Source organism: Anser brachyrhynchus, assembly GCF_964034855.1.
Source record: "Anser brachyrhynchus genome assembly, chromosome: 15".
Lineage (NCBI taxonomy): Eukaryota > Metazoa > Chordata > Aves > Anseriformes > Anatidae > Anser > Anser brachyrhynchus.
The window spans coordinates 16,391,350-16,418,932 of record NC_137733.1 but is presented as its reverse complement, the minus strand read 5'-3'; the positions used below and the strand labels follow the sequence as shown (position 1 = coordinate 16,418,932).

General features: G+C 52.8%; 2 protein-coding genes across 2 annotated transcripts in view; both read left to right on the top strand.

The window, feature by feature from the left end:
* Nucleotides 1-6,169, top strand: part of HS3ST6 (heparan sulfate-glucosamine 3-sulfotransferase 6) — a 30,396-nt gene extending 24,227 nt beyond the window's left edge. Inside the window, exon 2 of the mRNA XM_080556840.1 lies at nt 5,389-6,169. Coding sequence (XP_080412966.1) covers nt 5,389-6,007 — 619 coding nt within the window. The 3' untranslated portion in view covers nt 6,008-6,169. The remainder of the gene's footprint in view (nt 1-5,388) is intronic.
* Nucleotides 6,170-10,367: 4,198 nt separating this feature from the next.
* MEIOB (meiosis specific with OB-fold) overlaps nt 10,368-27,583 on the top strand; it is a 31,442-nt gene continuing 14,226 nt past the window's right edge. The window contains exons 1-7 of the mRNA XM_080556816.1: nt 10,368-10,429; nt 17,522-20,109; nt 20,738-20,822; nt 24,868-25,034; nt 25,176-25,274; nt 25,369-25,477; nt 26,572-26,644. Of these exons, the coding sequence (XP_080412942.1) occupies nt 26,576-26,644 (69 nt within the window). The 5' untranslated portion in view covers nt 10,368-10,429; nt 17,522-20,109; nt 20,738-20,822; ... (2 more) ...; nt 25,369-25,477; nt 26,572-26,575. The remainder of the gene's footprint in view (nt 10,430-17,521; nt 20,110-20,737; nt 20,823-24,867; nt 25,035-25,175; nt 25,275-25,368; nt 25,478-26,571; nt 26,645-27,583) is intronic.

The window sequence follows — 27,583 nt, the reverse complement described above, 5'->3', positions numbered from 1 at the left end:
TTAGCTCATGGCCAGGCCCGATTGGGAAGCTGTGGCCTCATTTGCACATTTTTGAATCGGCGAAAGAATCAAAAATAATGGAGGCAGGCGGGGAGGGAAAGCGCCGCGGGGCTCTGCCCGCCGGTGGGGGCGATGACGGCCCCTCCGGCCCCTCCGAGGGGGCGATGATGGGGAAGGCGAGGGGAAGAGCGCAGTAATGAGGAGCAAACGCGGCCGCGGCCCTAATTTGCTCCCGGGCGGCTTGTCGGGGTGCGGAGGTTCAACAGATGCTTCGGGAGGAGGTGGTGGAGGGGACCAGGGCAGGGACAGGCGCTGCTTTGGGGACTTGGGGGTCCGGTGTGGCTGCCCCCATCCATCCCTGGCAGTCGTGGTCCTGCTGCAGCTCCGTGCCCGAGGACGTGCGGCTGGGTCCGTCCCTGCGATGTCCCAGCCCTTAACGTGTTCTCGCCCCGTTCTCCGGTAGAGGTGCCGCTATCCCGGCTGCCTTAGGGAGCAGCCCAGTATCTGAGAGTATCGCTAACTGGTTCCAGTTTAACAACTTCATAGCCGCTGCTGCTGCCACCACAAAGGCCGCCTTGTCCCCGCCGGGTGAGATAAGCCTTCGGGGCGATTCATATGCAGATCCGGGTGGTAGGGGTGTCTGCGGGCAGAGGGTAAGTCTGGATAAATCTGTCCCGGCCCTCGCCCCTCTCCGGTTCCAAACTGTTTTACATTTACACAAAAAGGTGCTGGCCCCAGTGAGCCTGTGGGGCAGGCCGTCACCCTGCTGTTCGGGGGGTGCCGTGTCCCCCGTGTCCCCGCGGCTCCGTGCCCCCTGCCTGCACCGGCCGGGGCTGGGGAGGGCGACCCTAATCTGCGCCCATCCTGCTGGTTTTGTCCTCGGCATCACCCCTCGCCTTCCCGGCTGAGCGCCCTGAAAGAGGCGCTGTCTGTGGCGCTGCAGAAAGCTCTCAACCATGTCCACCCCGGCAGAAATCCCCTCGCCTTTCACTTGCTTTTGTCGGTGGCTTTTTTTTTTTTTTTTTTTTGTCAGTGCTCGTTTTTTTAATAATAATGGGGAGGTTTTGTTCCCCCTTTTCCCTTCCACGGGGTGGGTGATAATGCAGGACCTGCAAGGCCTGGTCCAGCTGCCCCCATCACCCACGTCCGTGGTTTTTCTGGGTTTCGGGGCCGTTGTTCACTCCTGGCACGGGCTGGGCCGTGCCGAGGATGCTGCCTGGCATCACCCGTGGGAGGCTGTCGGGCTGGAGCCTTCCTTATCAGCGAGCTTGTCCCGGGCAGGCGCATCCATTACTTTACACTCAGCCCGTTCCTGGGATGAGTTCTCCTCCGTCTCCGGCAAAACCATACCGGAGCTGAGGAATCCTCAACCAATTAACCCTGGGAAGTTATGTCGGCCCGGGTTTTTGAAGTCTGCTCTGATTACCTGCCTGCTATGGCTGTTAATCTGTATTTCGTGCAGCTTTCTGCATTGCTATCAGGGCTGTGACTTACTGCACCTCGCTACCTCAGGAGAGGAGGTAATTAATCTAAGTGAGGGCCCCCGGGAGCACAGCCTTAACCCGCAGTTTCCCCCTGGCTATGAGAGCTGTGCCGTCCCAGGCAGGTTCGGCAGCGTGCCTGAGCCACCGGGGACCGACAGCCCCATGTGCCAGCACCCCGCGGCACATTTTGTACATCTCCACGTCTTGTACGTCTCCACATAGGAAATCTTGTTTCCGATGCCTTTCGAGTGCCAGTCATCTCGATACTTATCAAAAATTGAAATTTATCGGCTTAATAGAGAAGCAGGACTTTTATCCCTCCTCCTGGGCGCGTGGTCTCTCTCGAAATACAACTTCCATCGAAGGCTGCCGGGTGCTCCCCCGTCGCGATGCCGTGTTCCCGTGGGCAGTGCTTGGTGCGCCCAAGGAGCAACCTCAAGGTCAACAAGAATTAGCTCCAAGTTTAAAGTTTCCAGTGCTTTTGCTAAAGTGAAGCACAACAGGAGCCCTGCCCTTCATTTGCTGGTTTTAGCCAGATCCGGAGGCAGGCAGAGCTTATCAATAATTAACTGGGGTAATTCTTAGGGAGTTAATGAAAATGTGAAATAGTGTAATTATCTCGTAGGTAGCCGGGAATCCGTGTGCCGGAGCTGTGCGGAAGATACATGTCGTGCAGTTGTTTGGCAGCCATCGTTCCTAACACTCTCTGAGCACCAACAAAACCGGAGAGGTGCTGGAGCCCCGTGGAGGGGCCGTGGTAGCGCTGCCGTGCAGGGGCTTTGCTTATGGCCCTGGGGGTCTGCGTGGGGCATCGCTGTCCCCAGCGGGGACGGTCCCCGCATCCCTCGCGCAGCCCTCGCTGCTGCTCCGGTGGTGCGGAGTTGGGAATCCCTGCCTCGGTGTGGGCTTTTATTACAAATTCTACTTTAATTAAATTTTCCTTAAGCCTAAGGAGGGCGTGGTTGGCTTTAATTAAAGCTGGGTTGCTCCTGCGTGCTGACAAGCCCCTGGTGGGCAGGACGCGTGCGGGGAAGGCACCGGTGGTGTCAGGCATGTGTCACCCCGCTTGTCAGCCCTGGCTGCCCTCCTGCAGGGAAGGAGAGGGCATAAAGCAGCTTTTGGAAGATATTTCTGGAAAGGCTTCTCTTGGGGTGTCCAGGCTGGCATCATTCCTCACGATCAGTGCGGCAGGGTGGGGGTCAGGTGGGGCCCAGGCACCCGTCCTGTTTTGGTGGACCTGGCCCCCCAGTCCGCAGAGAGAGCTCTGGGCAGGGATGTATTTTTATTTTATTTTTTTCCTAGAAATAACCCCTGGCAGCACAGATGGAGCGGCATGTGTTGGCACAGAAAATCTGGGAACTTTAAATGTTTTAGTGATTTTTTTCTCAAAACCCTACCTTCCGTTAACTTTTTTCTGTGGCCACCCAGGCGCACTGCGCTGTACCTGGAGGTAAATCCCACCTGGACTAGCAGTCTGGGTCTCCTCCTTTCTTCTTTTCTTTCAATTTGCTCTTCACGTGCTGTAAGAAATGATCAGTTTTTAGGGTTGCGGATGCCAGGATGGGTGCAGATGGCTCAGGGCATCCCCGCTGACGGCCCAGGGAGCTCGGTGGTGGCGGCTGCAGCAGGTTCAAAGCTCTGCCTCTAACAAAAGCAGAGCAGAACTTGAGTTCAGGTCAAACCAGCACCGGCTTGTGGAGCACAGACTGAGGAAAGCGGTATTTCAGTGTAACGTGGGCTCTCCGGCATCTCAGAGGGCGTCCTCCCAAATGTTGCATAACGAGCATTTTGTTGCACACTGGGGACAGTGACGGATTTAGGTCTTAAGCCCATGTGTGCTGAGAGCTTGAGCAGCACGTGGGAAGTCGTTCTCCTGCGCAGAAACACCAGCGGCGTCCCAGGGAAGCGCAGGCACCTTGGGGACATTCGGGGACACGGCTGGCCAGGAGCTGGGCTGGAGGTGCCTGTGTCCATCATCCCCCAGCCAGCTCTAAAGTGGCATCGTGGGCTTGGGTTTGGGATGTGTTTGGGGTTACAGGTACAGGGGAACGCAACGACCTGCCGGGCAGGAGCTTCTCCAGCCAGCTGTGCAGGCTGTGCAGGCTGCCCCGCCGCTGCTGGTGGCCGGTGAGGCTGGGGACGAGAGGTGGCTCTGAGTGCTGTCGCTGTCCAAAAAAATCCCACAAAATAAAGCCGCAAGTGGCTTCGCCTCTCGTTCGGGGGAGGGAGTTGTGCGGAGCCCAGCGTTGCTCGCAAATGCTTTTAATAAAGTGTTCTTTCCTGCGTCCAGGGGAAAAAACCTCCCCAAACCTCAAGCCTTTTCCCATTACATAAGGACCACGTGCTGCTGGGCAGAGCCCCGGCGTGCCGGCAGCGTGGCCCAGGCTGCTGCGTGTGTCCCCGCCTGGGGACCAGGCACGGCCCAGCGGTGCCACCGGGTCCGGGCAGAGCCATCAGCATCCCCAGAGCGCTGCCAGCTCCAGCAGCACGGGGGGGGATTGCCCGTGGGGTTTTTTATCCCTGACCACGGTTGGCATTTGGGGCCGCGCAGTCTTGGTGTGGGGAGGTGGCCGTGCGTTTGCTGGATGAACGCAGGCACTCGCTCAGCACCTCCTGCGCGCCGTGTCACTGCCGGGTGCCTCTGTAAAATAGCACCTGCCTGGGGGGGGCTGTGCTTCTGTATTCGTGTGTGCGGGTGGATGGGCACTTCCTGCTTCAGAAGAAGTGGTTTGGTCATTCCCCACGTACTAAGCCAGCCTCTAGAAGCCAGCCACCCCATCCCTCCCTGTCCCTGCTGGGGCGGGCACCGGGCAGCTCCGAGGTGACCCCGCTGTGGGCTCAGTCCTGCACAAACCAAGCCCCTTGTTCACCGGCTGCCCGGAGGGGACGTGTCCACCCTCGAGAAGAAGGGGGACATGGGGGGCTCAGGGCAGGTGCTGTGCTGGTGCAGGGGGGCACCCTGCCGCAGCCCCCCTGAGCCCTCAGCCCATGGGGTGACATGCCTATGACATGCCTGGGTAATTTCTCCAGCAATTAATGCCTCATTAAAGTGCACAAGGGAACAATCAGGGCAGCGAATTTTACACAACACAATGCCTGGGCCCTGAGAGGTTTTCCGCCTCTTTTTTTTTTTTAAAGGAAACAGTCTTTTTCTGGCCTTAACTGCTTGCTGTCTGGAGGAGGTAGGAGCCCTGGTGGGCTTCTGCATCCCGGTTGGGTTGGATTCGAGGTGGCCGGACTTAGCCCCCCAGGGTGCTCATCCCTGCTGCCAGGGCCGGGGGCTGGGGCTGTGCCAGGCCCCCAGGTTACCCCTTCATCCCTTTGCCCGCCCAAATGGGCGCCCACACCCACGTCAAGGCTTACCTCTCCTCCTCTTTTCTCTTTGCAACCCTACGGAGCGTGTGAGCATCTGCAGTTGGTGTGCTCTGTGGGGTGGCCAGGACAAAAAATGTCCCCGTGCGGGAACAGGCACGGCACAGGGGGGCCTCTGCATGGTCCTGGTTTGGGGCAGGTCCTGCCTTGGCACCAGGGTGCTGTGCAGGAGGGTTCCACACCGTGCATCACACCAGCACCTCGACCCTGCAGGGCTCTCGGGGGCTTTTAACCCCGGCAGCTGGGTCGCTTTTAGTCGGGTTCCCTGCACGAGGTGCTCTAAGGAACCTCTCCTGCAGCGTCCCACTGAGCTGTCGTTCCTCCCCAGTCTCAAGCTGGGACAGGCGGTGGGGTGTGAACAGGGCAGCGATGGGGAACCCCTTCCTGGGGACAGGCCTGGGGGGACCGAGAGGGGCGAGCTGGTCAGGGGGGCTCCGAGGAAGGGGTCTGAGGACGAGGAGGTGACCGACGGGGTGTGACGGGGCAGGGTCACGCAGCCGCCAGCCCTGACCGTGCCCCTTTCTCTCCCCAGGAGCCTGATGCCACGGACGCTGGAGGGGCAGATCACGATGGAGAAGACCCCCAGCTACTTCGTCACCAAGGAGGCTCCGCGGCGCATCTACAACATGTCGCGGGACACCAAGCTGATCGTGGTGGTGCGCAACCCCGTCACCCGCGCCATCTCGGACTACACGCAGACGCTCTCCAAAAACCCCACCATCCCCAGCTTCCAGGCCCTGGCCTTCAAAAACGTCAGCACGGGGCTGATCGACACGAGCTGGAGCGCGGTGAGGATCGGGATCTACGCCAAGCACCTGGACAACTGGCTGCGGTACTTCCCCCTCTCCAAATTCCTCTTCGTCAGCGGGGAGCGGCTCGTCAGCGACCCGGCGGGGGAGATGGGCCGCGTCCAGGACTTTCTGGGTCTCAAGAGGGTGGTGACGGACAAGCATTTCTATTTCAACGAGACCAAGGGCTTTCCCTGCCTGAAGAAGCCGGAGGGCAGCAGCAAGCCCCGCTGCCTGGGGAAGTCCAAGGGGCGGCCGCACCCCAAAATCGACGGGCAGGTGGTGCAGCGCCTGCAGGAGTTTTACAGACCTTTCAACATGAAGTTTTACCAGATGACAGGGCAGGACTTCGGGTGGGACTGAGCCGTGCGCGGGGCCACCAGCAGCCTCCTCCCTTCGTTCTAATTTATATCGGACCTTTTCCGGCCAGAAACGGACCCTTCCGGAGTAGAGAGAAATATTTAAGAAATAAAAACACAGATGACCCCTCTCCCCCTGACCAGATTAAATATTCTTCCATATAAATCTTGCTAATCTATGTTAACTGTGGCCGTGCTGGTGGCGAGAGGGAGGGTGTGGGTGCACGGGCGTGCGAGCGCCGGGGGCCAACCAGCCCTGGGGCACGCAGCCGGGGCTGGGCTGCTCCTGCCCTGGGGCTTCTGCCTGTGCCCATTCCAGCAAGGGAGGTGGCAAAAATAACTCCTATTTAATAACGTGTGAGCCCCTGTGCTTCCTTCAGAGGGTTACCCACTGATTTTACTGTGAGCAGTGTCAAGCCTTAGACTATAAATTATAGGTACATGTTTGCGACAGTTGATGGCAGCTGCTTTTTCCCTCCTTGCTGGTTGCAAGGTCAGCCTCTGTGCTTCCCATCAGTTCCTCGTCTGGTTTTCATATCTAAAGGTGAGATCTGTGGGAGGAGGGCTGTGAAGGTGACTGCGATGAGCTTGCTCCTCCCTGCACCGATTTTCCCCAGTTTCCACGTTCTGTTGATGGAAGTGTTGTTAAAACCAAAATGCTAAATACGGAGCCGTGCTGTTCCTGGACGTGGTGAGATAGTTTGGTAGTGTTGGTCAAGACTGAAAAAGCTCCGGGTGCAGATCCCCTCTGCTGAAACAATCCTATGTGCAAAAAGTAAAATAAAAAAAGAGGGGAAAAAAGGGGTGCTGGTGCCGGGGCACGGTGGGTGCTCAGCTGTGCTCGCAGCCCCTTCCCAGCCCAGGGGGCTGCATTCAGGCAATCATCCACATTGGGGCCAGCCGCCGGCTGCCGTGGGGCTGAGGCTGGCAAAAGCAGCAAACCCAAAGCACGGGGTGTTTTCTGCAGACTGGGAATCGTCTGAAGGAATTCCCTAGTTAAGGACAACAACTAACGGTGGTAGTTTGGAATAAGTGCCAGATTTGGGGCCGGGGACGGGGAGCTGTGTATCACATACCTTCCTATGCTCTTCGAGTAAGCCAGATGATGAAGCGGGGCATTTCTTACCCGTAGGATAAAAATCCCTGCTTCCCCAGATTCACCCAAGCAGAGCAAACAAAAGCCCCAAACTCTGACCTTTGGGTTCAATTATCTCAATAGATTTTGAAATCTGCAGCCACAGAGCGCTATCACGGGAGGCTGCAGAAATTAGTTTAGTCTGAATTAACTAGTTTTCCCTTAATTAAATATGGGGAAAACATTTAATTAACCTTTAATATCTTATTAGTGACTTGTATTTGTTTCTTTAATGAGCTAATTACGTGTTTTCAAGGGCCCTCGGGCCCCGCATTGTTTGCAAATAGGCTTTGGCTGTGGTTTGCCCCTCGTGCCGCATCCCCGCGCTGGCTGTCCCTCCACGCCGCCTTCCCTTCTGAACCGCTCAGCACCTCCGCCACTGCATGGGGGCGATGGATGCGGAGGGTACCGCTTGTCCTGGGATGCACGGCAGGCAGGGGAGCCTTCCCTCGCTGTTTTACGCCGGCACCTTGTGCCTTGCCCCACGCAGCTCTCCCCATTCCCGTGTCCCGGCTGCCGGGACACTCTTCGTGCCCCTTGGAGCCGGCACGTACTTTCCGTGCCGGTGTGCGGTCAGCACGTTTGCCCCTTTCAGCCCCTGGGCTCGTCCGGTCGATGCCAGGACAAGCGACACGCAGGGGACGAGTGACACGAGTGGGATTGACGTGATGTGGGAACCGGACGCGTACAGCTGCCCGTTCCTGCGGGCAGAGCACCACCGGCTGTCCGTGTGTCCATCCCTGCGAGCATCCGTGAGCAGCTCCGCAGCAGCTGAAGATGCCGGGGCTGTGGTGCACAAGCCCGTGGGCTTCTAGGGCAGGAACTGGGGAAGTTTTGAAGAAGCAGAAACAGGAGATGAAGGCCGGACGCGGCTCCTGCCGTAGCGCCCCGCGAGCTCGGCGCGAGGGACCGCGCTCTGCCGGCCGAGGTTTTGTTTCCAGCCACGATATTCGACCAAATTATTCTCCACGAAGGGCTTTAAAGTTTCCCAAGTGCCTGTGAAAGCCTGGAAACGCTGATAGTGATCCTATTTCCCAGCTGAGTGACTGCATTCAGCCCGAGCCGTATTGATATGCAAAACGCTAAGGGTCCCGGCTCTAAAGATGGTTTCTGTCTGTCCTGTGAAAGGGAGCCATACTTTTTTAAAGCCCGGGCCTTTCTAAAGCCACACAATACCATATAGACTATGCCATTTAAAGCATCTGAAGCGACCCAAAATGTATTGAAAGCTTGCTTTGCAGACTCATTAAGACTACTCAATAGGTTCTGGCAAATACCGTGCCAGGGCTGACCGCACGGATTAAGACTTTTGAAGTGTTACACAAACCCCCTGCTTAAACTAATTGCTGCCCCACGGCTCATGAGGTCAAGTATTTGTATTCATTGCCTCCGAGAGGAGCCACTTGTGGGTCTGTCCAGGTGAAGCCCGCACTTCATCACATCAAGACAATAAAAGTGGCCTTGGACAGGCAGGGGGAAGGTGCCCGGGATGAAATCGCCCGGATCTCGCTCTTGAGAGCAGCGATTGCTTGAAATCCCCTGTGGTCACCAGGCACTTCTCCACCGTGCCGTGCTTTAGGTTGGCACCAGCTCAGGAAATCGGTGCTGTCCATGGCACAAGGCAATGGGGTCCCATGATGGTGCTGGGGCAATGTGTCCGGCAGAAGGACCAGCCTGAAGCATCCATCGTGCTGCGCTGGTGGTGCACTGGTGGCCTCTGCGTGCACACGGTTTTAGCCCTAAGCTGGGGAACTCCAGACTGCTGAGGGCAGGTGACGATCACTGGTGAAAGCCAAGATGAGATGGGCGAGTCGGAGCTGTTATCGGAGCCGTGGTGGCCCTGTGCCGTGTCCTTCCCCACGGCCAGGCGGGTGCCGACCATCAGCAGGACGGGGAGCCCACCGCGTGCTGGTGCAGCATGTCCCATGTCCATCCAGAGGAGAAACGGCCTTTGGCAGCACTGACCTAATTAAAAAAGGAGATTTTTTTGAAAAGTCAGATTTTTTGAAAAATCAGATTTTCTCAAAGTGTCAGCTCCCACCTTGGTGGAGGCACAACACCCTGTGTGCACCAAGAGCCGAGAAAGAGAAACTGCCTCTTTATTTTGGCTTCTTTGGTAGAGTTTATGCAGCAGATCTCAGGTGGGCTCTTAAGGAAAGGTGAGCTGAGCCCCCCGTTGCAATGCCCTCTGTACACACCAGGATCAGCCTGTGGACGCGGGCTGGAGGCGGTGGAGAAGCTGCTGCCACTGCCAGGCTGGGATGGAATAAAGTTATAGGCAGAGCTGTGTTCATGTCTCCTTGCATGGTGCTGGTGTGGACTGGGGAGGGAAAACAGCTCCGTGTGGGTGTGTTTATGACTTTTTTCCTTCTTTATGTCTATCTCAGATTGCTAAAGACCAGGAGTTTGGAAGATGATGTTTTTCCCACAGGATGGCAGGTGCTGGAAGTCCGTGCTTGAGACCCCAGGAGCGCACCGGCAGCTATCGTTCCCCAGAGCACTGCTGGCTCTTGCTCGGGGAAGGCACTTCTGAGCTACATGTCCATGTCTGCTCAATCCAGGGAGGATGCAAAGTTCCTCCGCTGCCAGAGCTGCAGAAATGCCTTTTGGGTACCAGGTCCCAGTGGATGTTAAACGGGGGAAGTGCCAGAGCAAGAGGGGGATGGAAATCCACAGAAGAATCCTTGGCTACCAAGTGTGAAAAGAAGTTTTGTTCCCAGTCTCAGTTAAGCAGTTCCCATTTCTAACCCAATTTTTGTTTTTAAAAGTAACTCTCCAAAGTGTTGCTGTTCCTGTGCCCTGGGCCTCCCCATCTGTCCCGGCTGCTGCATACGCCAGGAAGAGCAGGGTTGCAAGAGCTTTCCAAAATTTTTATGTACGCATTTTTCTTCTTCTTTTATTCCAAATTTAGGAGGAGAGAAGAGGAAGAAAAAAAAAAAAGAAAAAAGCTCCACAAGGAAGTAATTAAAACTTTCCAGCCTTTGTGTAGGTCTGGAAATCCAGGAGAGCTGATTTGCAATTACACTTCTCATCTCGGTGTGCCCTGGGAACACATTTTATAACCTCTGACAAGGAAAGCCATGCTTTTCCCTGAAAACGCCCCCATCTGCCCGCTCCCTGCCCGCTGCAGCGTGTGGGGCTGCATTCCCAGGTGGGGCTGGAGCTGCTGGGGTCCTGTGCACCTGTGGGCTATAAATGCAGGAGGTAAGGAGGCCGGCTCCTTGCTGCAGGATCTGCCCCAGCTGTGCAGGCAGCAGAGGAGGTGTCCTGGATTGGGGAAGGATGTGCCCGGTAAGGGGGACAGAAGGCTGGCTGTGCTTGGTGCTGCGTGTAGAGCAGCGTGCCCCGGCAGGGTTTGGGGATGGGGCAGTGTGGCTGCTCACAGCGATGGGCAGGGAGCACCTCTGGGTGCCTGGGCGTCTGTGAGGTTTCCCGTGTTTGTGCCCGAGGTCTGTGAGAGGAGCTGCCCCTGTCCCGTGGGGCAGTCATGCTGCTCCCTGGGGGTTTGAGCACTCACCCCAGGGCTGCTGGTGCACCGTTAGTGTGTGATGGGGGCAGCGATGGGGTTTGGGGCTACCAGAACTCAAATACACGTAAAGGTGGAGCAGGGAGGGCTGAAGCTACCCACCCAGCACAGAGGGGAGCCCTCACAAGGCCGTGCATCCCCTCAGAGCACCCTGCCTTCCCTGCCAGCTCCCTTGCCTGCTGCTTTGTTTTCCATCCTGACATAATCTCAACACATGGAACAATCTCATGCCACATTCCCCGATAGAAAAGAGAATGCCCACGCCGAGGCAGAGGCCGCTGTAATTGCAACCACGTGCCCTGCGGTGGCTTCCAAGCCATGTGAAGTGCAGCCTGCATCACACATGTGGGCACAGGCACCACCAGGTGCAGCCAGCATCGCGGGTGTGCAAAGCAAACAGAGAGCATGGCGCTCACCTCCAGCCCCGAGGGAGCTGGGCTGCTTTGGTTCAACCTGTGCCCCGACCGTGGGTGAGGTTATTCCCTGGGTTAGTTGGAATTAGGGTGAGACAAACGCTGCCTTTGTGCTCAGCCCCTCTGGAAGCGAGCGAGCAGGCAGCTAAGTGCTTTTAGGAAAGTTGTTGCTTACTGAAATAATTAACCAAATGATTTATCTGGGAGCAACCTGCTGGGATCAGTTCCTGTTCAAACTGGGACAGGGCACGCTGCTGGCACGTCCCCACCGCAAGTGTCTGGGGGTCCTGCTGCAAGCGAGGGCTGGAGCCCCCCCCTGCATCCCCCACAGCTCTAGAGAGCAAGCGTGAAAGGCGTGTAAATGGTGGCACTGCTGCGAGGAAACCAGCTCGACCGAGCTTATTTGCTTTTCTTGGGGCAAAACACGTTTTCTTTGAGCTATTTTGAAAGTCCAAGCTGCTTCTCTGCTCAGATCTTAAATCTTGCCTGTGCGTTCAACCAGGAGCAGTGCCAGTCCCAGCCTCCTCCTGCGGGGGTTTAGCTCCATCTCGGGGCACGTTTAAATGCTTCGGTGACCTTGCTCAGGGGTGCTCAGGGTCATCCCCCTGGAAGAGGATGGGCTCCCTGGCTCGTGGCGTCCCTTTTCCCCCAGTGGTCGCGGTGGGTGAGGGGCCAGATCCCGGCCAGAGGCAGCACGGCCCCGCTGGGCTCTGCGCCCTCGCACAGGCTGAGCGCTTTCCCTTGGCAGCACAACAGCTTTGGGGAGCGTTGATTAGAAACAGCCCTCCAGTGCCTAGCTTAATCCATCAATTTATATCAATAGAAGGAATGAATTGAGGCCTTTCTAGCAAGCTCTGCCCCCCGGGAGGCGAGCCCCAGGCCTTTGTCGTGTACGCCCCATCACTTCCCACAGGTGTGGGCACAGGGGGACACGTGGGACCGGGCAGTGCCACCGCCTGGGGGACGCAGAGCAGGGCAGGGGAAGGAGCGGGGAAGCTGCAGCCATCGGGGCTGCCTCGCGCCATGGCACCAAGTGATGCTGCAGCTGGATTCTGGTGTTAGAGGCAAGTGATGGAGCTGGAGGGCCTCATCCAGCCCCATTTTCCCCTGGTTTACCGTGGGGGGTGAGGAGTGGTGCAGAGCACAGCAAGATGACGAAGCTGATGGTCCCAGCACCCGGTTGGTATGGCCATGCCAGCTTTGCACGGCAGGCGGCTGCTGCCTCCATCCACGCCTGAAAATCACAGAATATTTCACTTTTCCCCCTTGTGCTGTGAGTACGAGCTTCCCTTGCCTGCGGGGGCTGAGCGCCCCAGCACGCTGCTGGCAGGCGGCGGCGGGGAAGTGCAGGGGATGGAGGGCAGCGGGGGAGAGGCTGGGAAACTGGGAAAGGCTCCTGTGGGGATGGGAAAAGGGGCTTGTGCAACAGCCAGCCTTTAATTAAGGGTCTTTAAAGCGTTCTCCCAGCTGGTTACCATTGCCTTGCCATATTGGAGTGGTTTAGAAGCAGTGCTCCTCAGGAGTGCCTCCCTTCCTGTTGGCTCTGCTCGGGTGCCGCGTCCCCCCCCCCACGCCTTCCCGGCAAACGGGGCTGAGGAGCGGGGCCGTGCGTGGGTGGAGGGGATGGGGAGCACACAAATGTCTTCAATGCAGCTTCTGTGGTGTCCCGGGAGACTCGGGGCTCTGGTGTGGAGGAGCACACTGGGGGATGGCGGTGCTGGGAGGGAAGGATGTGGTCTTGCACCCGGGGTGCAAAGCCTGGGGTGCTGGGGGGACTGGGAGAGCTGGGTCTGGCTCTGGGGTGGGTGCAGGAGCCAGCCCTGGGGCTGCGGGGAGCCTTCGGGGACAGGCAGAGAGGTCCCAGCTGCACCAGAGCCAGGTAACGACTGCAGTGCAGGAGCTCGCCTGTCCAACACGGTGGGCACGGTGCGGGTGCGTGAACACTGGTAGCAGGCAAATCCTGCTGGTCTGCTGTACCCGTGGCTGCACAGGTGGTTTTGTATCTCCTCAAAGACCCCAAACCCAGCAGCAGCCTGCCCTGTGTCCTGCAGCCTCCCCTGGGGTGCAGCTGCTCATGTTGTGCCGAGCGGGTCAGGCAGAGCCAGGGTGCCTCTCTGTGCCCAGCTGCTCTCGGGCTGGTGCCGTGGGGCTGTGCCCACCGCGGGGCACATCTGCTTTTGCTGACGGTGCTCAGCCCCTCTCTGCAGGCTCCTTGCACCTGGTGCTGCGCTGCCTTCGGATCTGCCAGCACAGCAGGTTTTACACGTGGAGATGCAGCCATGTGTTAAGAGTCCTCCCTGGAAGGCTTCTGCTCTGATCTTGGTCTGGTCGCAGAGGGGGAAAAATGTATTGAGGGGCCCTTTCTGCTGCAGTTTTCACGCTGTTCCCTCCATGGGGTGATGGAGCTGTGCCATTCAGCCCTGCCTGTCCGCAGGGTGATGACAGGGCCCCTGCTCAAACTAATGGCTTGGCCCCATTTCTCCCATCTGCAGTAAACTCAAAGAAATGAGCTTTTTGCCCACCTGCCAGCTGGGGGGAGATTGTTTTGCACCTAAACCTGCACAGAGGTGTTCGTGCTGCGACTCCCCAGGGCTGTGTTTGCAGAGCGGGAAGCGATGCAGCCCCCTGCACCACCCTGGCTGTGAGTGAGCAGCCAGGGATATTTTGATCAGAATGCTGGAAAAAGGAACTTTCCACAAAACAGCCCCAGGCTGCTGGAGCAGGCAGCATCGCTGCAGCTTGCTCTCCCAGCCCCACAATTGTCCCTCGATCAAAGCTGGGGCTGAGCAATGGGACAGCTGAGCACCATCCTCCTCCTCTTCCTCGTGGCTGCTGCATACCCTGGCCTCACTGCAGTGCTTCTGGTTCAAGCCTGCCCGCTCTGCTGGCTCCAGTGACATGGTTTGTGCCAGGGCTGCCTCAGCTTCCTCTGTGCTGCTTAAACTTTGGAAAAAAAAAAAATCACAATAAAAGCTACGAGGAAACTTTAATACCATAATGTTAAACGGGGCTGAAAGAGAAGCGCTGGGAGAAAAGGGTGAGACAAAGGTTCCCAAGCATGGCTTGAAGGCTGCTCAGGGATGCAGTGGTAGGAAAAAACAATAAATCAATGTTTTCTGGGCTGTGCTGATGTGCTGAGCTTGGGCACAAGGCAGGACAAGGCTGGTACAGCAGAGCCTCCTATTGCCTCTAGGACAATTGGGGTCATTTAGACCTATCTGAACTCAAGGCGCCTCTTGTAGCTGCTGGCAGGGGACACGGTCCTGGTGCCAGCTGCCCAGGGACCGATTCCTGTGCCCAGCAGTGAGCAGGAGCGCACCCGGCCAGGCACACAGACGTCGCTGCAGCTGCCTGGAGTGAGCGCCTGCAGACGGCAGAACAGGCTCGAGGTCCGGAGAGGCTTCGCAATAATTTCCACATTCCGTAATTTTTCTCAAGAGGGGAAGAAAGGCAAGCCTGAAATAATTACCCACACAAGCCGTCATTGAAATGTTCTTTACTGCGAGCACTGATCGCTTACTGTATTTAACAAGACAATTTTGGCTCTCGGCACATAAAAGCAAGCAATGATTAAAGCTCTTGTTTTCAGGATCTACGAGCCAGAGCACAAAAGTCTATCGCTAGATCCAAGCCTGAGCTTGGCAAATGGCTCTTGGCTGGGGAGGGAGCCAAGGTGAAGCGGCTCCTCTGGCTATCTGCAGGGCTGGGGAGCGCAGCGGGTGCTGGTCTCCGCCTGCCCCGGGCGCACAGGAGCATCCCCGGCAGCGGGGGCTCAGCCCTGGCAGCGAGCTGGGGGCTCTGCAGGAGGCTGGGGTTGTTGCAGCTCCTCGGGAAAATGGGAAAGGTTTCTCAGCGGTGGGAATGGGCAGGTGTTGTTTGAGGATAGCTTGGGAAGTGGGGCTGGTGGGGGTCTGCTGCTGTCTGCCTCCCTCTGAGGAGCAGGAGAGGACGTCTGGGGGATCCCAGGGGAGGCAAAGAGCTTTGGTGTGCGCAGGCAGCAGCGCGCAGTGGGGACTTGCCTGGATGCGGCGACTTCTGGCAGCACTGGTTGCTGCGGGGCATCCTGCCACCACGCTCCTGCTGGGCACCACGTGGGTTTTAACCCCCTGAGGCCGTGGGTTTGTGCTTCCTGCAGCTGGGGATCCCACTTTGGTCTCCTCGGTGCCTCGGACCGTGCTCAGCCCTCTGGAACAGGGACCAGCTAAACTGGAAGGAGCCGAGCCCTGGTGAGAGGCTGCCTGGGTATCACGCTCGCCCCAGGGTGAATGCTAGAGCTGCTGAAAGCACCCTGTTGTTTCACGCTGTGTACCACCCTGCCCACACACACTGCCCCGGAATGAACCGGGATGAGCACGGCCAGAGCTGGCAGCACCGCTGGGGGTGCTGCTGCAGCAGCCCCGTCCTGCAGCGATGAGCCGGGGGTGCTGTGAGGTGCTGGGGGGGTGGGCATGCTCTGGGTGCCTCTGAAACTGCCTTCTTGCTGCCATAAATCAACCTCGCCTGGCTTGGTGCAGCTACATGACTGAGACTAGGTCAAGGTCTGCTTCAGATCCTCCCACTTGTTAAGCTTTTGTCCTTGAGGATGGTGCTGCTTCACCTTTGAGCCAAGGTAAATGGGTCCCAGTATAGCAACCCTAAATCTATCCAGCCTAGCACTTGGCTTTCCTGGGTCCCTTTTCTTACTGGAGGGTAGAGAGGGCTTCCAGGGAAATACTTGGGACAGCTGAGACACAGTTCTGCATGGATAGTGTTATGCAGATTTCCCCGTTGCCTTTTCCCTGGAAAAAGCGCAAGAATTCAGACATTGAATAAATTCCACAGGCATTAACTATGCTAATCAAGCAACTGCTTATACACAGGGCTATGTACTGCCTTCCTCTTCTCCAGCGTGGTCAAATCAAACCAAAAAAATAAAAAGTTATCATAGAGACCTTTTATTTCTTGCAGTGGCCTCTGGGCTCTCCTGGAGTGCGTGGTACTGTGGGAACCAGCTCCTGGTGTGGCTGCGTGTCCCTTGGACAGGGCAGAGTGGTTACCTTTTGGCCGTCCCTATCCTTCTGGCATTAATTGGGAGCATCCCAGGGCAGGCTGCGTCCTCTTTCCCCATGGATGTCCCCCCAGCACTAGCCGGGCTGGCTGGAAGCCCTGTGCCAGCGCAGGGCACAGCTGTCACTGTCACCCACCCGGGGCTGCGCTGGCCTTTTTGGCTTTGCTTTGTGTGAAAAAAGAGCATTTCAGGAGCTGCTTCACCGGCCCTGCTGGTGCAATCCTGCTGGCCCTGGCATATGGGCAGCCTTCAGCCACGTCCTCTACTCATTTGGAAAACTGTGCCTGTTGGAGTTATTTACTGCTCCGATCGATAATTAGCATAGGTAGTAGGATGTATTTCATGAATGAAGTGCTATACTCGTGCCTACTGCTGTATTTCGAGAGCATAAATAATGCTGGGGCATCAGCAGAAATTAAAAACAAAGCGAGCAATTTACACCCCGAATTTCCCAACACAGAGGGAAGGGAGGAGGAGCAGCTTTGTGCAGCTCTGTCCCCATTTAACCAAGCCTTTCCAGCTGATTGCGGGCAGGCAGAGGAGCCGTGTGCTGGCTTCCCTGTGTCAGAGGCGATACTGGGCATCTCCTGCCAGCAGGGGAGAGCCACCTGCTTTCCCCGAGTCCCCTCACACACGGGGACCTGGGCTGGCTGCTGCTGTGTGCGATTTCAGAGCTGCCTTTGGCACGCCCCGCCTGCCACCGTGGCGCTCCGGCTGGGGCACACCGGTGTTTGTTTTGGTAGGGGGCACACAACCCAGCAGCATGTGCCGCAGCCACCAGGCTGTTTGTTTTCCTCCCGAATGTAATATAGAGCTAATTATATGGAAACAAAGCATAATAAATAGTTGGCTATGCAGTGCAGCCCCCAAGCACAGGCCGCGAGCGCCCGGCTCCCCTTCCCTCTGGTAGCGTTTAACCGTTTCCCCCGCATCGGTGACGCAGACGTTCTTCATAAATCAGCGGAGGTAGGAGCACATTTGCTCCCCCAGCTTTGAAGAGGCGTCAGATCTCCGAACAGAGGCTTCTTGCTGGGTGATCCTCCGGGGCTGGTTCTCATTTCCTTGTAGGAGGTGGGTCTGGAGCCCATTTTGTGCGTTTCGGAAGGCTCATGGAGGGGGAAGGGGGAGAAAAATGAATGACTTTGCTTTGCTGACAAAAAAAAAGAAGTCTTGACACCACGAGCACTGTGCACCATTAACATCCCACTGACACAATTATTTACCAAGAAGTCTCACGTATTGATTTGGCAGTAACAGCACATGCTACAGAGGCTGAGGGTGCGGCGATGCAGAAAGGCTCCGTAAGCGTTACCCAAGCTTGCTGCTGGCCTCGGTGGGGCCCGATCCTGCCTGGGTAACACCTAATGCTTGGGTATTGTTGTGCTTTTTCACCCCAGCCTTGCTGTGTGCTCAGCCCCCACGAGGAGGGCGATGGCACCGAGGGATGTGTCGGAGGTAACTGGGAGCAGCTGCTGGTGACAAGGGACGCAAGAGCCCTGCTCCCCTCCGAGTGCTGCCGATCATTTCTGGCAGGTCCATCTCCTCGGCACTCTGCCCAGTATCGCTGGAGACCTTAACGAAATGTCGGTCCCTGTTCAGGACCTTCACCGGTGATCGCACGCATGGCTCTTGGACGAGGGGGTGGTGAAGGCTGGGGAGAACCCGGGACATGTGCGGGTTCCTGGGTGGGTGGCTGTTGTTTTCTACCGCAGGGTCCCCACAGCATGTGGAGGGTCCCTGTGGCTGGTCCAGCAGGTGCTGGGGCTGGTGTGGGCCATGTCTCTGTGGTGGGAAGGGGCTGGTTGCTGCGGCTGCTGTCAGCCCTCGGGAAGAGCCTCAGGGTGTGCCCAGCCTGGGGCTGCAGGTGGATGTTTTTCATGTGCCCCCCCCAAGAGGCAGGGAGCGGAGGTTGGTTGGACGTTGTCCTTGCTGCAACAGGGCTGGCCAAGTCGGGCATCTCCCCCGTGGGCACTCAGGGGTGCTGGGGAAGGGCAGCACCTCCTCTGTGCATTTGACCAGAACAGCTCCAGAGGCGAGGTGTCAGAGCCCTGCAGCTTCTGGGAGCATGCTGAGATGAACGTGGGGGGAGGTTTCCCATTCAGCTGTGCCCAATTTTCACTCTCTTGGAGCAAGAGTTTTAATGCACGATGGCTGCACGGTGGGATGAGGTGTCTATTTCTGTACCACGACCCCAGCCACTCTCATGCCCCTCCTAAAATCCCTCCTGTGTCTGCAGCAACTGGAAAGCACCATCACAGAGATGTGTCCCTGCACCAGCTTAGGCTCCACGTTAGGGACGTGTTGAAGAGGAGGGTAAGAGTCCTGTCCTGCTAGCCCAGCACATCTGCAGCGGCCTCAGAATGTGCTGGGCCACCAGGAAGCTGGGTGCTGAGAGATGAGACCCTGTGGACAAGCCCTGGGAGATACCTTCCGCCAGGAAGAGCTCGGGCGCTGCCCAGGAGGGCGTCACTGGCCATGGTCGTACACAGAGCCGCATCAGGTAGAAACTCCCTGGAAGAATTTTAAGGAATTCATCTGGCAGTTTTTTAAAGGTAATTGTAGCACGGAGGTTAAGCTGGAACGTTTCTGCCTCACTGGGGTGTTTCCACCACGGAGCTGGCAGCAGGCAAGCTGCTGAGTGAGGAACTGGCGTTGCCATATGGAGCTCTGCTCTGGCTGCTTGCTCAAGAGAAAATCATACAGGGCCAGGACTTGGCAGCCCTTCTCCACAGAGACCACTTGTGTGAATGAATGTTACTCATCGGCGTTACTCAGTGCTACAGGATCTGGCCCGCAGTCATAAAGAAGAACTGCATTTGGCCACGGTTCAGCAAAGCACTCACATATGTGCTTAGTGCAAAGCACACCAGCGGTCCCAGTGACTCCCTGGGAGAAATTTTTTGCTTTAGCACACTCCTTGCTGGATCCACACTTCCATTGGACTTGTTTTTTGAATCTTAAATGTCCCTTAGCTTCCTCGGTGGAGGTAGCCTCCACGTTGGTGTCCCCGTCGAGTTTGGCTGAGAAAGGAGCCCAACAAGAGGGGAGCGGGGGATTCGCAATGGAAGCAGGCTGGCAGGGCTGCATGTTATTTCTACATGCTGTTTCTCTTACGAGGAGCAGGGAAGAGAGAGGAAGATGCCTGGCCTCAACTGAAAAAAAGAACTGAACGCTGAAAGCCACAAACTCCTTGCTCACGTCCAACCCAATTTTCCGCAAGGTCCCTGCTGCTGCTGAGGCTGTGGCTTTATCCAGCAGACACCAGGACCAGTGAGAAGGGCTTTCATCCACGTGGGGGTGGCTGCCCCTTTGTCTCTGCGTTCATCTCCAGTCCAACTCGACCCTCTGCAGCGGAGCTGCAGCAGGGACACATTTGGCCTCCAGTATTTACGCACACAAGTGCCAATTTCCCCTTTCATTTCATAAACGGGTAGTTAAGTACATTAGTGAGCCATGTGAACTGGGACAGCGATCATACAGGCAAGCTCCAGAAAAGGAAATACTAATGTACAGCAAGACGAGAACAAATTCAAAAGAATAGAATAAACTCTTGTTAGATATGAAGTGCCTTGCCAAGCCAGTGAATCTGGATGTAGTTAGAGAGGTGTACAGTATACAGAAGAAGTCTGTAATATTTTATTCCAGAGATATATATTTCCGGGACAAGTTGTTAGGTTGACCTCTAGTGTTCATTTTCTTTATGGAAAATTTCTTGATAAAGTCCTGTTTTGATCAGGTCTTGCATCTTTGCACTCTGAAAAGGCTTTGGGGGGAGTTTTTGTTTTTCTAGCAAATGAAAACTGAAAATGTCAGTGTCGGGCTGCAGGAATTTTCTAACTAGCTGGCTGACAGGCAGCCAGGCGTACCGTGGAAATGTTGACACACCATTACCTATAGGAACGGGCTGGATGCAGTCCTGGCCCTCGGAGGCAGTGGGAGCCATGCCACCAGTGCCGGGGCCAAGCGCTCAGCCAGGAGATCAAAGGTATATTTTTGCTGGAAAGTTTAGCTTGGACAGACCGTTTGCATTTCACTGATGTTCTGTTCACTGAATTCTGTGGTGGGGGAAAAAATGTTATTTACTCTATGATTCCAGTTTTCTCTTACAGCCATCCCCATCTGTCTCTGAGATTTACATCCTAAATTTTCTTCCTTATGAACTGCTCGTGCATTGTGAAAAGGGATTGAGTTTTACACTTGGTTGGAAACTGAAGCAGCTGAAGTTTGGAAGGGTTTTCCCCCACATTTGTTGCTGGAAGACTCCCATCCCGTATGGTCTAATTGGTATTGTTGAGTATCATGTGTCTCAAACTGAAATCCAGATATAATTTATTTGGGTTTGGTTCATTGATTTCAATAGCTGAAAATGTTTGAACGGCAGCCAACCAATGCTAAATATCTTTTTTTTTTTCCTCCCAAAGCATTCTTCCCCAATGTCAGGGAGCTGTCACTAAAACTAATTTTAATTGTTGTATTTTTGAATTCATAGCGTTTTGTTGGAAAATATTCATCGTTTGTTTGCTCATAGAGGGAGGAGGAAGTTCTGGTCTTGGGGAAAGTGATGAAAATCCAAGTAATTTCACTGACCTCACAATTTATTTGGAATTACGCAGGGGAGAAGCCATCCTCTATAGCCTGGGTGCTCTCATACTGCTCAGAGGCTCCACAAAGAAGCTCTTTTCACCTCTGCAGTTTTAGGTAAGCTAAAGAGCAGAGTGATTTCTCTAAAGTCCTCAGCAGTTAAAGCCTGATCTGCAGAAAAGCAAGGTAGAATATTGTGTGGACAAAGACAGAAGTAAAGAAAACTACGTGCCAGTGTTTTCAAACAGTGAATTCCTACATGGACATCTTATTTGGGCTTTTTGGAATAGCAAAGGCACAGAAGGATTAGTTCTGAGATATGTTTATTTGCAAACTGCTGAAAATATACCAGCTACACAGTGATTATCCAGAGGTCTTAGATTGTATTTTTTTTTTTCTCTAAAATTCTGCAATGGTCACTTGATGTGAGTAGGTTTCACAGCATGTTTTGGCCTTGAAGGTTTGGCCTCCTTGCTGGGCTTGCCCACGTTATGTGACGTTTCTGCTCCATCATTGTGAGAGTGTTACAGAAGGGATTAATTACTGCTGAAACGGTTATGAACTGAGGTTGCTGGTGAGCAGGCATCTGGGGCCGACTTTGCAGGGGGAGCCCTGCTGCCATCCCCCAGCACGGACCTCACTGCGCTCAGGCCCTCCAGATGCTGCTCACTCCCCGCCCAAGGGGGAAGCTGGATCTTGTTTTAAGGAGTTTCATGTGAATTCACCAGAGAGAACAAGGAGATGTCTTGCAAGCATCTGTTGTTTCAAAACTGTCCTTCCCGGACAGCTGGAAAGGGGAACGCTTACATGTCCCAAATAGCTTTACACCTTCAAGATGGCTTTTTTTCTTCTTTGTCAGCAGTAGGGCAGAAGAGAGCCAGCGGCACCCCCGCTCCAAGCCCTTGAGATGTAGGGCTCCATTGCTTATGCACGCACACAAGCAGCGCTTGCACTGATGCTATGCAGATGCACCAGCCTCAAGTCTTGGTGTCTTCCATTGATCAAATCAGCTATAATTAGCACAGATTACACTGAAACCAGCCATGATTGATCCTTATCTTATTTTTTTAAATAAAGCGCATGTTCTTGGGCTGCAGGAGGTTGCAGCACTCCTCAGAGTGAGGAAATCCCACTGGAACAGCACAGGGATGAGTCCAGTGCTGCAGACCAGGACTGGGGGGATGCAGGGCAAAGCGAGCGATGAACAAAGACATACTGCATGACGGAGAGAAATTTAGATTAAATATCCCTCAACACACTGAGCACCTGTTGGCTGCATCAGCACCTGCACTACTTCTGCTAAAGATGTCCATCATTACTTCATCAGCATTCTCCATTCTCATCCAGGTCAGGTATCAGCTAAAGCCGCTGAAGAGAGAATACCTTTAATAACTTGAGGCTTTTAATGCATTCAGTCAGGCCAATTACATAAAATTATGGGTCTGCCCTTTTCATCTTACAGATTCTATTTGTCCTAAGAGTGTATAAACGTTAAATGAGCCCACTCTGTAAAAACTGTGGGCGGTGTAAAACTTGCAGAGCAAATATTTTGATATGTTCAAGCTCTGAAAATCTTTTTGAAGATAATTTCAGAGATGTCCTTCCTGTTGCTGGACAGAGACAGCTTCTCCTGCATGCAAACAGTACTGATCATCAAATAACAAATCGCTAAGTGAATTACAAAATGGCATTTGCTCTCCTTGACCATGCCAATGAGTGTAACTTAAATAAATCCATTCATGAAGGCCTAATTAGCAGGGACCATTCAATTTGCAGCTGTGCACTGGAAGTCTTTGCTAATCACAGATTGAATCCGTCAGAGTGCTGAGTGCTGCTAAAGTGTTGGAGAGCTGAAATCACTCAGGGATCAAGCACCAGATCAGAAAAATACTAATTCCGTATTGGCACCCTCCTGCAGGGACTGGTGCTTGTACTGGGCTGGATGTGCCCAGGGATCCTCATGTGGTGACTGGCCGTCAGGAAACTGCTCCTGGTCTTTCTCTTGCCTCTGTTTCTTCAACTGTCAAATGGATATAATGATGCTGATTTCTTTTATAAGACCACTTTCAGGTCAGTTGAGGAGAAAAGCTTGAGTAAAGCTAAGTAACTTTTGGTTTTGTAATCTCTCTTCAGTATCTCTGTTTAAAAAATTCTAACTTGGAGAAGCTGCTGATATTGCATATTAGCGGGAGACGTTCAGGTTAGAAGACATTTGTTTCTTATTAGCACTAATAAAGACGTTAGTTGTTTACAGTAACCTACAGGAGTCCGAACTGCTGACTGTCCCCTGTTGTGACATGTGCCAGACAAATGGCAGAAGTCAGGATCACTGTGAGACAGGTACATCAGTTAAATGTATTCTTGTCTCCGTAGTTGCAAGTTAGAAATTCAGCACCTAATCACATCTTCCAGGGTGAAAATTCTGTTCTCGCATTCACTCCCCCAGCAGCTTTGTGCCTGTGGCTGGATAGGTGCACCCCTTTGTGATGCTCCTTGCATCTAGATACACCTGAGAATGTCTTCCTAGCGGGAGCTACCACGGGAAAGTAAATTGCAGCCTTTTTTCACAATGTAGGTGTGCTGAAAACGAGAGCAGGGAGCGGGACTAGACCACAAGGCAAAAGCACATGTTTGTTAACCATCTCCGGAGGCTGTAGGGGTGTGGAGGAGCGGTGCACAACAGCATCCTTGTTCTGGCGGCTTTGAGACCAAACAAAGCCTCAGCCCTGGGCTGGGAGCACCAGCCGCCTCGGGTTTCACCTGCCCTTTGTGCCTGTGGGAGAAAAGCAGCTCAATGGGACAAAACCTAAGGAAAGTGGTGCCCATGCCAGGGCAGTGGTGCAGAATCCCTGCTCGGTTTAGCAAAGTGGGTGCTCATGTCCCACCCAAACCTTGCTTGTATGCTGGACAAATCCAATGCCCATGAGTCTGCAGGGCGTGATTCTGCCTCGATCACCCTCTGCAGCAGTGCAGACCCTGCAGATATCATTTCAGATTTATTTTTTTTTTTTGGTTTGCCTTGCAGTCATGGTGGTAAGAATGAAGCATCTACCTCCAGAAGCATTTTCCAGCTAGCGTACAAGTTCTCTTTCCCACTTGATTAGGGTCCCATCACCACATTTGTTATCTGCTGTTTGTTCATCAGCTTGAGGTAGTGAAAACAATGGAATTAACAGAAAAATGGCCTGTGGTCACATGTTCTTTCTCTTTTCTGGAGACTTCAAACCTATGGAACAAAGTTAGATCTATAGATCGTACTGTATAAAATGTGACCTACAAAACCTGAGAACCCAGGCTGTCAGTTCTCTGGCATGCCATTTGTCATCAGCATGGTGTAATTATCATGGACTTTAGTGACACAATAAATATGAGAGCACAGGTGGTATCCATTTTCAGCTGTTTAATTGAAGAAATGAAAGATCCTGTAATACAGAACCAACACAGAGAATTTGTCAGGCTACACTAAAAACTTCAATAGCTATGACCTTGAGGTCATAAAATTACTGATCAGGAGTAGAATTTTTTATGACACAGAAGTGAAGAGTATCGATTAAAAAAAATTTATAATGCAATATAAATGGACAAAATGGCCCACTTCAGTCCTCTGCATGGCCTGAAAACCCAGGAATGCTGTGTGCAAATCAATACAAATAATGTCTTAAAACATAAATTTCAATTCATTTATGAAATGCAGGCTACATTTTTTTTTTTCTCTTGGAGCTACCACAAAAAAGGGAAAAAAAAAAAAAAAAGCCACAGGGAATCATTCCTCTAATTTTCTGAAATTTACTGGGGCTTGCTGGTGTCTTTTGCATTTATAATTGTGGCAGAACGAGGCTGACTTTTGACTCCTGGGCCTCATCAGCTTCATGAACTCGAGGAGCTTGGTAAGAGCGCCCTTTGCTACAGCTAGGGCTGCAGCCATGGACTGGAGGTGGACCAGGTTCAGCCCTGCAAATAAGAACATTTACAAATAATTCTGTGAAGTGAAACACAAGCTCTGCACCCTCAGCCAAGCTCTCTGACTGAAATTGAATGTGATGGCACTGTACTCCGGGCTGGTGCCTCTAGGTTGCTCACCACTGGCCAGGCAGGTTAAAGTGTTTGCCCTGAGACTTAAAATTTCTCAGTTTTGTTTTTTTTGTTTGTTTGTTTTTGGCAGCTGTTCCCTGAGGCCCAGAGCTGGCCCTTTAGGCTCGGTCACACACGGAGGGGCGCGAAGGCCTTTTCCCGCCCATGGCGCCCGCCGCCATTTTGTGTCTCTGTCCCCTCCCGGTCCCCTTCACCCTCCCGCCTTCTGTTTCCCTCTCAGCAGCCGGCAGGGCCGTGGTAAGAAAAATCTCTGGTGTCAGGCTTTGAGGGTGCCAGCTCACCTGCTGCCAGACACCGGTTTGGGATGGGATGGCATGGCCGTGACTAAGGTTTCAATGGTTTTAGTTATTCTGGATTCTGTCTTCTCCTTTTCCTCAGAAGAGGGTCTGATCCTGGGTGGTGCTGAGCAGGTGCTAAGAGCAGGTTCCCTCTGCTGACCCCGGGAGCTTAGCTCGTGCCTCTGAGGATAAACGACCGGTACAACTGGATACTGTCCTTCCCTGTTTGGGGCCTGAAGCGCTTTAAATCTTTAATAGCCTCTCTAATTGTCCTTTGATCCATGTGTTCCCAGTGCTGTTGTCTTTCACCTGATTCAGTCGTGGTGTGAGGTACATCATTTAACAATATTTAACTGAGACAAGGATACTGACGTGCCTTGGAGGGATAGTTGACTTTCCTACGTAAGTGAACATGCGTTCTTCCATGTAATGGGATGGCAGCAGGTTTGAGAGCCACACGATTAAGTAGTTTTTATAAAGCAAATTTGGAGTATCTTTCTGTGAGAGATTAGTTTTAAATTCTCTTTTAGAGAAATCACTTTATATTCCCAGATAACTGCTTTATAGCCTGTCTACTTTTCTAGTGTATTCAACAGATCGTTATACCAATGACTAATGAAGTGTTTAACAGTTCTCACGCAGGGTGCCAGGTGTACAGGTAGCAAAAGCCATGCAAGATATTTGTTAAAGAGTTTGGAGTGGGTGTCCTCTGAAAACAACAGCAGTTCTCCAATATTAAAGGTTATTAACGTTTGGATAACTCGATGGTTCCTTTTACAAAAAAAGGAAAATATGACAACTGTTCGCTAAATATCAGCGATGTCTCTGAGCATAGCCATGGAACTGAAATCCTGAAATAATGAAAGGCGTTCAGAGAGGCTGACAAAACAGCCGTGGTGCAATTTTGGCATCAATGGAGGGGACATTGGTAGCTCACAGGAATGGGCCTGTGAGCCCACTGGCAGCCTGAAAATAATTGACTTGTTTTGTTTTTTTTTTTAATTAAATTCAAAACTTTTCCATTTTTGAAGAAGGGATGAACTCATGTTTTAAAGTAGTTTAATATTAAATCCAGAAATTCAACTAAGGTGATTTTCAATGCAGCACTTTTATTTCCTTCCATGTAAATGACCTTTCATATCCAAGCTGCCTTATTGAATTTGGTTGGATTTCCCAGACAGGAGAAAGAGAGTAAATATTTTTTCATGGCGTGTGCTAATGGAGTTATTTAATGCTTTACAGAAACAACAACTACCAACCAAACAAACATTTGTTTGAGAAGCACAGATAGCATAGTAAAACTCATGACTATTACATAGCCGAATACAAACAATGAAGAATTTTGTACTTTAGATGGCTTGAAATGCTTTTATTGAAGACATGCTATTTAGGTCAAAACATTTGTATTAAAAAATGCTTGTTGTTCTCCTTATGAATAGTTTTAAGTGATTTGTTTAGATCTTTTAAAAATCTAAATTCATTTTCTCAAATTACAGATAAATGGCTTATTACAGTTCAACACGGGACTTTGTTGCACTTTCAGATCTGCATCCAAATCTTGCTCGTCCTGTAAGTCTCAGTGCCATAGTACTTTTGTTCTCAAGTGAAATTGTATATGGCTGTATTACATTACTGCAGAATTATGTAATTGACATGTATTTAGATACTAATAGCATTAGTATAATTGTTAGATATAAAGTACCTTACTTTCTTTGTGCATAAACCAGGAAAATGAAAATTGATGCTGTTGTTGTCCATAATATGTGGATACTACAACTACAGATATTGACTGGACAATTCAATGTCTGAAAGTATCAGAGGTTTCTTTGTAATGTTTTAAATGGATTCTGAATTAGTAAAGGCATGTACAGAGTCAGCATTATGTAGTCACAATACATCTGTAACCTACAATAGTCTTTCACAACAAGCTATGAACATAAGGCCTGGTCCTGCAGTCTTTACTTGTGTGCTCAATCCCACTAAGCTAAGTAAGGTAGTCCTTAATTATTCAAACAAAAATCTTGTTGAATGGTATGGTCTTTTAACTGGATAAAAAATCTCACAATTACACATCAAATGGGATTGTTTCTCTTTCTTTAGAACAAAAAGCAGGTTTTGTGTTTGTCAGGCTATTAAGGTGCAAAAAACTTTGCTTGTGGGAGTATGGGAGAGTAGGATGAACCAAAAAGTAAACTTAGCAAACAGCAGAGTTTTGTACTTAGTAGTTCCATGCAGATGTTGGATGCCCATGTGTGATCTTTTTGTTGTTGTTGTCCTGACACAAATGAGGACTATTATCACAGAAGTAAAGGTTGAACAAAAAGGTGTGCAGTGTAACTCAATGTTTTTCTCCTTTGGGTTTTAGATGATTGAATTAAAAATAGAAAGTCTGGGGACCCAGTTTTTCATTCTTTGGTATCCAAGATTGTTTTGATACAAGAGGGAGAAGGCTACTTGGCTCTCTCTTAATTATTTCCCACCCATCACTCCTTATAGCCCACCGGTGAT